Source organism: Dermacentor albipictus, chromosome 1 (assembly GCF_038994185.2).
Source record: "Dermacentor albipictus isolate Rhodes 1998 colony chromosome 1, USDA_Dalb.pri_finalv2, whole genome shotgun sequence".
In the NCBI taxonomy this organism is placed as follows: domain Eukaryota; kingdom Metazoa; phylum Arthropoda; class Arachnida; order Ixodida; family Ixodidae; genus Dermacentor; species Dermacentor albipictus.
Window position 1 is genome coordinate 207,489,146 of NC_091821.1, and position 13,834 is coordinate 207,502,979.

Genomic DNA, 13,834 nt, shown 5'->3' on the forward strand with positions numbered 1-13,834 from the left:
AAATATGCGAAACACAAGACTGCAACTCCACTTCAAAACAAAGTGGCCAGGGCTTCAACCGGACTGCACCATGAACCATGTCGTTGCTGGTTTGCATTGATCGCTAGCAAACTTGTCAATAAACGCCTGCATTACACTTGGGCAACATTTAAAAACATCATGTTGCTGACGAAGTCTTATTGCAGCGTCGGCCTACTCTTGCTGCTGGTGGCAGCACGTGCCTGACTTACGTACCTCAAGGCGCAGTAACACTGGGTCAATGTGAGACCGACAACATGCTGACGCCAATGATTGGCTGACTACTCAGCACAGTGTGTTGCTGAGACCATTTTATCAATAGGCCAATGATGCAACCGATGGGCGCGAGTTGTTGTAGTGCGACAGGCTTTCTTGTTGATGGCACCGACAAAGTCGGCGTGCTGACCATGATTATTCGAGCAAACCCCACGTGATTTGCTGTCGAACCAAACAGCGCCTTCTCTTGTATATATAATTGAGTCAAAAGGAGTCGGAACATGCCTTCAAAGTTAAAATGCACAAGCTTCAGTCCTCTCAAGCCGTTCATATGAAGTTTGAGCCAATGTTGATCCTGTTTAGTGAAAGTTGAGTTAGGCCTGACCTCGTTGAGTTCGTGCACCCACCTCTACTGCACCTGAACTTAAATATAAGCAGTTATGACGAAGGAAACTGCTCTTAAAGTTCAATTGTGTCCCTGTAGCGATTTGCTATCAACTACTGTAAGCTTCGCACGGCGCATGCAAATTTAACGGCAATGGTGACACAGTGCTATACGTCACTGTTCCTGAAAGCGGCTAGTCGCATTCGCTACATAGATGGGTAGGTGTGTATGGTTTGTTAAGGTGCCTACACACTAGCGGAAAAACATGCGTGGTGCACCAGCTGGTGGCAAGCCGCTGCAACAGTCACATAGCAGCATGAAAATCTTGCTTCCCCTTTTACTCTGCGTGTAGGTGAGATATCGCATGCTTTTTTTCGTCTGCTGACAGATCTGCTCAGTATTTACGTTCTTCATCCTTCGCTTACCCGCCGTGGTTGCTCAGTGGCTATGGTGTTAGGCTGCTGATCACGAGGTCGCGGGATCGAATCCCGGCCACGGCGGCCGCATTTCGATGGGGGCGAAATGCGAAAACACCCGTGTACTTAGATTTAGGTGCACGTTAAAGAACCCCAGGTGGTCAAAAATTTCCGGAGTCCCCCACTACGGCGTGCCTCATAATCAGAAAGTGGTTTTGGCATGTAAAACCCCATATATTATTATTATTATTCATCCTTCGCTTTTAGCACAAGTTATGCCTTAAGTAGATGGATGTGGTGTTGCTACATTGAAAAGACGAGAATGAGGTACAGGGTGTTGCCTCTACGTCCTTGTATTCAGGGTCCGTCTTGTCGTACAGAATTGGATGTGGCGCTCAGTCTCCAAAAACCTTTCTATTGGGACGTCTCAATTTAGACTCCTCATTGTTAAAAATGCTCATAAACCATGACGATCATAACAAGTGCGAACAAGACCAAACCAAAACAAGCAAGTACGAATCGAACGGTCGGGCGAGTCCGCATGAAACCACTTTCCCCCGCACACATCACTGAAAGGGCCGCTCTCATTGGTCTCCAGCATTCGCGGCTGTCTTGCTGGCACGGAAAGTCGTGAGAAATTGGTCCAGGAACGATCCCTCTCGCGGCACGTAAAATCTGCTTCGAGGCAGCTTTTGTGGCACGTGTCTTGCCACCTGTGGTGCGCCTTGTGCAATTTTTCCGCTAGTGTGTATGCGCCTTTATCCTTGACCCATTTCTTAATTCCTATGAATTACCATTTACCTCTACATGAAATGGGAAACAAGAGGCAGTGCATTTGGTAAAGCAGCATAAACAACTGCCTCACTCAGTTACCAGTGCTGTCTGCAATGACATCTGCGTTTTCTCGCGAGAACTACACGGCCTATAAGTGAGCGCTTATGCTGAGCACAGTTTTTTCTAATACTTTATGGCATGCACAAACTGTAAGTGTGATGAACATAAAGAAAAGTGAAAAGGTAATAACAGCCCGTAATAGATGTCTGGATCATAGTAGCCGCTGTTTAATTAAGTGGATCAGCTGCTTGTATTGACACGTCTCGGAGTGGAACAACGTGGCTCAAATGCACAGATCTGTATGTTTTGCTTTGTTTTGACATTATTTGATATTGCGATGCGCCGTTTCACCACTATCGGAGCTAACAACGATATGTGGCTGTAAATGTTAATGTAAGCAAATGCACAACTTTGGCAAACCCGACGTGGAAAGCTGCACTCGAAGACTTCTTGAATATGTGAAATGTCTAATGAATGTGTAAAAGGAATACAAAAAGCGACCTGTAAGAGCAGACTTCAAGTGTGCCTTTATCGGCTGCACTGTTAGCACAACAGTGCACTCAGGCCTGCTCGCCCAGTAATCGGTGAATGCTACATGACATCCAGGAACGACATGCTGCTTCGGAGAAGCCATTAATAATTAATCGGGCACGCAACCAACGCACGACCAACGCACTCAACATGGGCGCATGTACGCAAATCAATGAACAAAAGCCCCCAGCACCCTTCCAAAACGTTTCCAGCGGTTTCAAGAACATGAAAAAAAGATTCGTATATTTACTCTTGTGAAAAAAATTTGATTTTACGGCTCATTCTGAGATCTGAGGTTCACTAAAGTAGAAAACATTAGTAAATTGTAGTCGCAACAATCACATTTTTTTAACAAATCCCTGTCCTGGAAGGCATAATTTATTGTAAGAGTGATGTTGCAGCTTCATAACTGGCATTCAGTGTCAATCTTATTTTTCTGCTGAATCGACATTGAGAGAATTCCAAGTTTGTAATCTACCTACCAAGAATGGCTATGTTTCTCTTCAGTGCTGCTTTGAGTTATGTAATGCACTTTTTAATATTACTTGTGCTCTCATTTGTACTCTGTCCAGATTTTCCTCAGGATAGAGTGCCGGTAGTTTTAGCACCACTGCTTTACAACGAAGCATCTGATGTGCTCATGGTAAAAGGAATGACTGAGCCAGCTTCAAACATGTCGAAACCAGTAAGAAAATCACGATATCTTGTTGAGCTGAAAACAAGCCTCACAGTTGTGTCCTGAATTGTGTTTGTTCTTTCTTCAGATGGAACTGTCACACGTAGACCTCATCAAAGAAGTCGGCTATGGCTTCACTGCAAGGTTAGTCATATACAAGCTTTCCATCTTGCGTTTGATTGCATCTTTGTTTATACTGCTGGAAAGCACCTCGTTTACTGTAATTTTTTTTTTTTTGCAAACAGATCATTTGCTGTTCGTGACCAAATATAAACTTTCAGATTAATTCCCAGACACTGAATTTGGCCATATCTTAAAAAGCCCCTCACCAGGCCCCATAGGAAATTTCGGTTATACACTCAAGTTATGTGTCCTCCAGGAAGCATTCTCCCACAAAAATTTTTCAAATCGGCTCATTAATAGCGGAGATAAAAACATTTCAGTGTCGCGAAACCATGATTTCAGGAGGCGAGCTTCACCGCAAACAGACGCTCTCTCCATTTGCCCTGTGTAGCCTCCGCAACCGAAATTCCCTGCGTTCTCCCATGCTGGACTTCTAGGATCGCGTGATACATACGTCACGGGCCTCGCCTTTTTTTTTTTACCCTCGCTTCTTTACGGCGCGGTGCACTTCCGCTGATGGCGTCACGGGCGAGCTGTTGCGATCGTCTCGTTTCGCGCCGCACATGATTTTGCACGCTGTGCTCGACAACACTTGACTAGTGGTACAAGTCTGTGCTACACGACTACTGAGGCAGACACAAGTGGATCACAGAGCATGATCCCGCACTGGAACACGGTAGAAAATGAGTTTCAGTGCCTGCGTGCGCGACTGAACGACGTGAGAACAAGCAGACGAAAGGGAACGGAAGTACATCTCTTGCTGCGGTGGAAAGTAAAACAAAAACATGCATACATTCGGTTTGGGTGTTTTATTATTTCTCTAAGCTTTAAAGGGACACTAAAGGTTACTATTAAGTCAACGTGGACTGTTGAAATACCATCACAGAAACCTCGAAACGCTTGTTTCGTGGCAAGGAGAGACTTATTTTAAGAGAAAATGCGTTCTGAAGCGTCCGCGTTCCTCTAGCGCAGTTCAAATCGCCCGCCCTCCGATCGAGGAGAACTGACATCATGGTCTCATAGTGACGTTGCGCCATCGGTGAGTAGAACGGCGTCCGCAGACGGCGCTACGGCTTTTCTGCGCAAAACGCAAACGCGCGGCCAGAAACAGAGCCAAGACAGAGTCGACAGCAGAGCGAAAGCGGGAGTATGGTGGCTAGCGGAAGGAGAAACTAATTACGTCCCACATTACGTCCCACGGCACACGGAAAGTCCGTTTTCGTTAAACTATAGGCTGCGGCGAGCTCGCAGCGTGGTCGGCGTGGTCTGTGAGAAGTGACGAGCCTTTCCGCACTCGCAACAGGGCATAAAAAAGTGCGAATCGACGCAAAACTCGGCCTAGAAACGTGCTTCGCCACAGCCGACCCAGATGTCGTTTCCCGCACCGCCACCAGGCGCCGCTACTATACCTCAAGCTCCAGCACAAGACGCCCATAAGCTGGTACTTCATTCTATGACGCAAACTTCGACGCTCGTCGCAATGGACCCTGACACCGACAGATTGGCTCGCGATGGTGGGCTCAACTTCAGCGATTTGAGCACCGACGAGCGCGACCTGCTGCTGAGGGCTCGCACTGCCGGCGTCGTTGCGTACTACGACGGCGGCCTCGACACCGGCTCTCCGGAGCGGGAAAGCAACGAGGGCTTCCCACGACATCACATGGACGTGGCATTCTCGCTGCTTGTTCCAAATGAAAGTTTCGCGAGCCAGCAGAACCCTCGCAGCACGACGCGATAATGAAAGTACTGAAACTCCAAAGCGTGCGCGGCGCAGAGTCGTGCGCGCAGAGTCGAGCGAAAACGAAACCTTTCGACCACGCATACTACTGAAGGGTAACGTCAAAATCTTAGTTTTTGTTAGAATCGAGTAGACGTAGACAAGTAGCATTTTCTTCCGTCTTATAATCGAATGAAATGATATTTTTAATACGAGTAGTTGAGTATTAGTAACATAAATTACGGGGAGACCTTTCGTCATCGGTTTAGTACCGGAATGTCGCTGGGGGGTCTCAAATCGTGTCATGCATTTACCTCAATTTCTCGGTTACTAAAGCTCTGTTCGCGATTATATTGGCGCCTTAGACGTTCTAGAACATTGCTCTACCACTTTAACTTGACTTTCTGGTAACCTTTAGGGTCCCTTTAAGTCGTCTGTTCAAGCAACATATTACACAAATAACAGATGCTGGCCTGAATAATTATCGGAAGTCCCATGTCACCGTGAGTGATGTCGCAGTGCGAACACCCACTAGCACGTGTACGTCATCCTCCGGCTTGGAGCGTGGCTGCCGCAAGGAGAAGGAAAAACTGCATTCCGTTCAAAATTTCAGATCTTTCTGTGGCGCGTAGTGATGTAATACTTTGCTGACACAATCGTTATCGCGCATTGTATGCTCTGCGCTTGTCAGCTCAAAATGGCCAGACCTGGTGAGGGGCCCTTAAAGACTCCGTACGGAGGTCCCATAGGAAGGAATGGTATGTATAGTGCAAATTGTTTATAGGACCAGTTACTTGCAGTCTAGGAGATTACCAAAATTTGTGAAAACTTGATCCTCATGAAAATGTTGTTCTGTGTGCTTATTACAAGGGTTTTTCTAAATGCATGTGTTGTTTTCATGGTTTGTTTTTTCTCTCACCCCAGCCTGTTCCTATGGTCAGTAACTTTTCAACTTGTGTGTTGTGTCTGCAGTTGTAGAGGCACTCACGGATGATGTTTGGTTTTTGTGTGTACAGTGTGGAGGAGTGTCGCCAGAGCCTCATCCAGATGGGTCTGCGGGACCCTGGGCCATGCATGGTGGCCAGAGTTCTGTCCATGATGGCCAACACCCATACAGGCCTTTCTGAGCCACTCCAAGGCCTGGGGCCTTCAGCAGCATCTGCTTGGGGGGCTGACAAGGATGCCAACACAAGCCATGTTACTTGGAACATTGACATTTTCATTCAGGCACTCTATGACTTGGTGGGTCCAACATCCTGTACTTTGCCCCTCTTAGTGCTGGTAACTGTTACTACAGTCGACTCCCGTTAATACGAAGTTCACGGGGACTGCAAAAAACTTCGAATTAACCGAACTTCCAATTAAGCACAAAACACAAAAACAGCACCTTATTTGTAGCGAAATCGAGTATTTTCTCTAAGAAAAATAGTCGGTCATCTTCTTCTTGCCGAATTGCGCTGCTGAAAGCAAGTTCTGCAGGCTGTAGATGTGGTGGAACGCTTCTTCCGCGTTACCTTCAGTGGCAAAGAAACACTCCGCGAGAGCAAGGCCCGCAGCTTCATCGACAGCCTTAGGTTGCGGCTCGTGTTCAACGTCATCGCCGCTTTCCTGGGTCGCTTCCTGGGGCCGAATAATCTCCAAAATTTCGTTATCCGTCGGCGCACCCCACGTTTCGACCGCCTTGTCTACGTCAACGTAATCTTCAAAATTGACATCCCCGAGAGCATCACTAAAATCAGTGCCGTCAAGCTCGCTTGTTGACGCTTCCTCTGATGAAATTGCAGAGGCATCCTCCGAAGAAGCTGCCACAAAACTGCAAGCCCTGAAGCAGTTTGTGATTGTTTCTTGCGTCACATGATCCCATGCTCGCGCTAACATGTGGATGGCACTGAGAAGGCTCGCCTCGTATTTTGGCAGTTATCCATACACAATATCATGCGCTCGAGGAGGTGCCGCGTGTACAGGACCTTAACAATCTTGATGATGCCTTGGTCCATTGGCTGCAAAACAGCCGTTGTGTTTGCAGGCAAAAATGCGAGGTGTATTGCGCTCATGGCTGGCACATTCATGTGAGCACTGCAGTGATCGACAAGGAACAACACCTTGCGGTTCGAAGAAGCAAACTTGCGGTTCAATTTGGTTATCCAGCTCTTGAAGATTTCGGCCGTCATCGAAGCTTTTTTGTTCACCTCATAGTCCACAGACAGCGTCTTTACGCCTTTAAAACATCTCGGCTTGGCAGCTGTCCCGGTCACAAGTAAGCTATATCGTTGTGTGCCAGTCATGTTTGCCACGATCCGCACTGACACTCCTCCTTGCTGCATTTGCCCCCAGCACAGTCATCGTCTTTGAATGTCAGGGTCTTCTCTGGTAGAAGCCGATAGAAGAGTGCAGTCTCATCTGCATTGAAGATGTCTTCTGGTTTGTATTCGCTGAGATATTCACGCAGCTTTCCGTCCTTCCACGTGGCGCATGTTTCTTGGTTAACGGACGCTTTTTCACGACACATGCTCTTAAAAACCAGCTCATGGCGATCTTTAAAGTGCGTCAGCCATGTATCTGATGAAACGAAGTCATTGATTCCCAACATTGCTGCAAGCGTTCGGGCTTTTATCGCAACAATGTCTCCGCAGAGAGGGAGTTTGTTGCTTCTGGCCTCCCTAATCCAAACCAGCAGAGCCTTCTCATACTCTGGGTAAGCGCCAGAGCTCATTTGATTCTGAGACGTTTTGAACTTGTTGTTCTCAAATGCATCCATTATTGTGCGCTTGTTCTTGGTGTAGTTCGAAAGCGTGTTCGGCTTGATCCCTACTTCCGCGCTATGTCTTCTTTGGCGTCACCTCCCTTCTCAACTTCCTTCAAAACTTCGACTTTCGTTGCCAGGTCGAGCGTGCGATAAGAACCACGGTTTGCCATTGCTATGAACTGTGCGACTACGTACAGTCAATTTCGAAGCGTAGGATCACCCACGAAACAACCTAGCCAACGAGCTACCCGCACAAAGGCGCTCGACCAACACACGCCTCGACATATGCTGCGCACGCTGCAAGCCTAATCTCGCACAATCTCGCCACTGCCAGTATGCAGCGCTGCGTGCACTTATGGCACCCGCATGACCTCCGTTATCAGCTCTAGCCACGCGCGGCAGCCGCTTCGCCTCCCGCCGGAGCTGATCGCGGAGGCCACGGCAGCCGTAGCAATGAATAATCGTGCCACTTCAAGAAGGACGGCGTTGCGGGCGGCTGCGGTGGCGATGACACCAACGCGGAGCACGGAGCTGTTGCAGCACTTGAAAAATTGCACATTCTACCAAAGAATGACGGTCACCTCGTGGATGCTGACTGAAAATTAACTTCCAATGAAACAATATTACTGGATGAAGACTTCGAATTATCAAGCGATTAAGCACTGCAAATAATCAATGATCCGCACTGCTGCAGCATCACATCATCTCCTGGTTCCCAGCACATGTTGCAGAGGTTGAAGACGTCCCTCGCAATCTCAATGAGATGGCTCTCAGGAGCGCGCAAGACCCAACCCTCCGCGACGCCACCTATTCTGGTTGTGACCACCCCAGTGAGAATCGGGACTTTCCCGCCACATATAACGAGATCACAAAAGCACTTTTATCTAGACCGCAGAATATACAGCACAATAAGCTCACCAGGCCTCCAGCCCTCATGTTCAGAATGCTTCAAACAAACACGTACCCCACGCAGAACAGACTACATCACTACATGCCTGACCTATATAAAACATCACAGTGCGAAAATTGCTATAGCACACTAGACGTACATCACTTAATAAGGCCGTGTGGTCGGACCCACGGAAACAAGGATCAACACTCCACCAGGCTGCAAGAAGCATTACGCAGCACGGACCTGGCGGAGCAGCTCTGGGCCATCCAGCAAGCCCACGATGCGGCCAGGGAGTTACAACTCATGGTCCCAATGTGGGACCATGTGGGACCATGAGTCCACTCTATGGGACCTTGCGCCCCGTAGCTCACAGGACCTTTCATTAAAGTTATTCCATCCATCTATCTTCCATAAGATTGCATGCAAAACTGATGGGACCAGCACTTCACTTCTAATTAACCAAAAATTCCAATTAAACGGCTTCGAATTATCGGGAGTCGACTGTACTAGCAACATGATTGCATGCAACATCGATTGTTTTTGGGTTCACATTGCTCTCAAGAGGAAGCTTTTTTTAGCTCTGGAGTTCCTATCTAAATACTCTGATTATACAACTTTGAGGGGGCCATGCAAAACTGTCGTATAATCAGGGCATCATATAATCGAAAAACCAAGAATATAAGAAGTGATGGTCACTATTGCCCAAAAAATGGGTACAGACCACCTTAATACACCCACGGCACGAACCTGCACTGCTCCAAGGAAGGTAGATTAAATTATATATATATAAAAAAAATGACAACCAATTGGAGGAGCTGTGTGCGAATCTTTATTCTCACCTTGAAAAAACGAAACTGATATTTTGCTGTACACTTGCCCAGCCGCGACGCATGAGCTTCCTCTAAAGAGCTGGAACGTTTGGCAGCAAGTCGTCGACATTGTCACGTGCACAAACATCCAAATGTTGTCGATGCTGCGCAATACGTCCACGTAAATTGTAACAAACGGACAAGTCATTGTATTAGGTGGGGACGGCTTTCCTTGGGCGGTATTCTTGGGCAATCCAGTTTCACGGAATTTCGTGCGACTCTGCACCGAAAGCATTCCCGACAAGTTTTCCTGGCGCTGTGCCAAGCTCGTTATCAGTGGCAGGAACACTATTGGGCGTATAGTTTGAGGGATTGGAGCCGGGACAAGCTGAATCTCGCGAAAGCGAAACTATCTGCGCAAGTGATTGCACGAGTGCATGTCACATTCGAGCTTCCTTGAAATAAGTACTTCTTAAGAGAAACCGTATATTTTAAAATTATATGCTCCATTTCGCAAAATCCGTCACCATTAGCGTGACCAAAAGATAGTACCGAAAGTGAGCGACTGCGCAAAATGTAAAAATATGTCGAAAAGTGCTCGGATTGCCATCAAATTTCTCAGGGAGGCTCCTGTTAACAAAGTAAATTAATAGCTCTGAAAATACAATTTGCTATGTTTTGGTCTGTACGGTGGCAATCTTGCTCAGGCCTCCGGGGTGTGAGACAAGCACGCTTCTCTGTTGACATGGTGGCTCTGCAGTTCTGGCTGAATAAAGGTGTGCCTAGTGTGTGTGTCATTGCACATGTCATGTTGAAGCCATCTGGCTGACTAAAGGTGTAGCCTAGTGCATTTGTCATTGGGCACCTGACAGCGCAGCCAATGGGGAGGTCGTGAGCGTATAACATGAGCACACATGTTCATGGCATTCTGAGCTCTACAAACAGTATGATGCTTTCGCATTCCTACACATAAGCATTCTTAAGTGTCTCCACTTAATTTTTTTTTTCAATTTCAGCATCAAATGCAACATAGCAGTTTAGAAAAGTCTACTAGAAATATATCAATCAGATTGTAATGTAGTTGAATGTGTATTGTATTTGTGTATGCATGTGGGGGAGGAATACAGTGAATATAAGGAATGAGTTATTAGTGTAGGTGTAATTCAAGACTTTTCCTTATAACAGCAACCAAATATAGGGACATCACTAAACTGGAAAAGCCTGTTGCCTGTGGCACGGATTTGTGTATAGGCTTTAGGACTGGCTGAACTTACCAGTGCATTGCTTTGGAAGTGCCAATACAGTGTTTACATGGGGTTGCCATGACATGGTTAAATTCTGAATTAAAAAGGAATTGTATTTGTGCCAAAGTGTGGCATAAATGTAACAGGTGGTGTTGGGTGGGTCAGAGGATAGGTGTGTGTGATGTGCCCTGAATTTTATGCCAGCAGTGTGTGGCAGCCATGGCCTGTGATGCACAGTTGGTACAACACCTGAACACAGGCCATGGGAGGAATCTGTTTTTATCTGTGAACAAGTAGGTCTTTGCTGCAAGGGATCGATATGCGATGCCGTGGCCTTTGGCACATAGCTAATCGGTTTTGCATAGTCTTGCTAATTTTTTTTATTTTAATACATGCTTTGCTGTACTTTTGCAGGTACCGACACTGAACTGGAAAGAAGTGATTAGTGAATTGGACTTTCCAGGCTTCTTTGTGAAGGATCGACAAGGCCTGAAGATCCTCTGGCATGGCTTGTGCAGAGGGCTGGGCAGTGACCCTTTCCCTACAGACCGCTTGTACAGAGTTTGGAGGAACCCAGAGTCCCAGGTAAAAGCTATGGGTCATTTTTAATTAGCATAAAAGTAGTACTAGTGCAGTTTCAAAAAGACTGCAGTGCATGTTGCATATGCAGGTTTTGAAAATTTTAGATAACAAATGCTAGATGTAAGGCAAGGTGCACTGCTAGCAGAATGCTTGAAAAAAAAAAAAACCATAAACAGACAGTCAAGTTCGAGTACCTGCATGTGTGACCTACTCCAGCTAATGTTAGTCCAGGATAGCATTGTGTGAAGAAATTTTCGTTCGGTTCATATATTAATGAGGCTGATGTGTGGTTGCTCAAAGACGACCTCAACTTTGTACGACTTCATTGCACCTCACAGTCGTGTAGCACAGCAATTCTATGTTCTCTTGTAAACATTCTGCACAATACGTGAAGGCAAGGGGAAGGGAACTTCAGCTTTTTTATAAATGGTCGTTCATGTTAACCAGCAGGGGTTTTGAGAACCGACATACAATTGTTTTGTTAAGAAAACATTGAAGGTCTGACTTAACAAAAGTTGGCAGTTCCGTAGTTTGTCGATAATTTGTTTTATGTGAGAACTTCTGAAGCTTTTTTAGCCATCTGAAATGCCAGATTTTTACTTCCAATTGTAGATAGGTAAGAACAGTGGAAAATATCGACATTGTTGTGTGCGTGTGGGGAAGCAGTCGAATTTGTTGGTACCTCAGCACTATATAGCACTTTTTTTTTTTTTTAGCAGCAACCGGTAATACTGTAACTATTGATGGGTTATGTTGCAAGATTGTGTCTTCCCATTATGATAGTCACATGGCTTAAATAAGGGCAAGAACATAAATTCTGCTTGTTGAACTTATTCTTGTAAACCAAACTTGCTAGCTGCGCTTCTGCCATGCACCTCATGCTTTCATACAGCAGGCATGAATTGATTTTGTGCAAATGGCAATCACTGTTTATGGGCATTGTTCATGCTAGTTGGATTTTTTCATCTGTTGCTAAGGATTATTTTACTTAGCCAACTTATCTAATAGTTGGTGATATGCCGAACCTCAAAGCATGCTTCACCACACGCCTCCTTTGACATAACCAAGATGGCAGACCTTGGGCTAGAATTGTAATTAATGTGTCACCATGTAGGATTGTGACATAACTACTGCTGCCGTCAATTCCCTGCGCCGTCCAGCTTTCATAATGTGCATTTCAGCTTTAGCAGCTCTACTAGCGGGAACATGGCCATATTAGTATGGGCAAGGTGGGAAAGCCTACTTTCGGACTTTTGATATTGTCGCTTGATAAAGTGTTAATGCAAAATTTGTGGAGGTTGTTGGAAAGCATCCATGCTCAATCTGTAAACCGGGTTAGCCCAGAAGCAATGACTTGGTTGTAGAATATTCTAAAGTTCTGTTTGTCTCTTTGGCCAAAGGAGGTTGGTTATAAACAAAAAATGAAGGCCTGACTAAAAAAAATTCTGATGCAGCTGCGGTGATGATGGAACCAGCGCGACACTACAGATTTCCTGCGTTTTTCACAGATCAATTGTAGTTTTTAGGTGTGAAATAAAGTAAAACATTGTCCTTATGAAGTTGAAGAGGGAGACAAAATTACCATATTTCTTGAATATAACCCACTCTCCAATTGCAATGAGGAAATTACAGTCCGGAAAGAAAAAACGAGAGATTGAGGAGCAGTTAAATAGAGAACAAATAGTGGTGCATGCAGTTACAGAAACGCACCTTAATGACTCAGAAGAGCCGCCAATGAAATTTTGTTTGGGAAGGGTGCAACAGAACTAAATCGGAAAGAAAGGAAGGCAGAGTCGGATTGCTCATTTATCTGTGCTTTAAATAGCTGCATACAATAATGTTCAAATCTTTGCAAAAACGGTCTCCATTTGCGGATGCACGACTTGTTCACATCATACCTTCGGCCAGCTGCTCCCCCCCCCTCTTCTTCAGCGATGCTGATAAAGCAGGATTCACAGGACGGACGTGATTGTGTGTGAATCAGTCAATGTGATGTGAATTGGATCACTTTGTCGCCAACATTCACACGACAGAGCGTATGACAGTGCGGATTGAGCAGCCCTTGCATGGGCAGCGGCGATGGAGCAAACGCAACAGAGCTGAAAATGGCAATGATGTTTTGGTGCTCTGCCATGTCACAAAGTGCTTGACACGGACCAAGGGGGTTATAGCCCCCTTGGTCCGGGCTGTAGCCACAGATGACACTGTGATGTCCATGCTAGACTAAAGAAAGCGGAGCATTTCCAGGATGATCTTGTGAAACAGGTCGAAGAGCTCAAAAATGTGCTAAATATGGAACTTGGTGTATGGAAGGTGGTGGAAAAAAGACTTCAAATAGCCGAGAAAAAGCTGAACAGGGCCGTCATCATGAACAAAGAATGGTCATGACGACGGAATGCAGTCTCCCGACATGACGGGACAAGGAGTGTCAACAAAGCACATAGAATGTATGCGTGCATTGTGGCAGGGGGTAAAGAGCTTCACTTACTTTGAAGTTACCACAAGGGAAAAGCAGGAACATAGGGGGTCAATGCCCCTTCTCAAATCTGAATCACGCGGAAAAGCATGACAAAGGGAAGCAGTGAGAGGCCTCGGCACTAGGAGAGAGTAAAAGGGTGATTATCGCCAGCGACTCAAACTGGCCA

The 13,834-nt window shown here is 46.1% G+C and overlaps 1 protein-coding gene across 2 annotated transcripts in view; it reads left to right on the forward strand.

The window, feature by feature from the left end:
* The window catches only part of Not1 (CCR4-NOT transcription complex subunit 1), a 108,902-nt gene that overhangs the window by 15,769 nt on the left and 79,299 nt on the right, over window positions 1–13,834 (forward strand). For both annotated transcript variants that reach the window (XM_065438233.2, XM_065438234.2), the window contains exons 6-9: window positions 2,973–3,085; window positions 3,165–3,220; window positions 5,933–6,158; window positions 11,022–11,192. In XM_065438233.2, coding sequence (XP_065294305.1) covers window positions 2,973–3,085; window positions 3,165–3,220; window positions 5,933–6,158; window positions 11,022–11,192 — 566 coding nt within the window. The remainder of the gene's footprint in view (window positions 1–2,972; window positions 3,086–3,164; window positions 3,221–5,932; window positions 6,159–11,021; window positions 11,193–13,834) is intronic.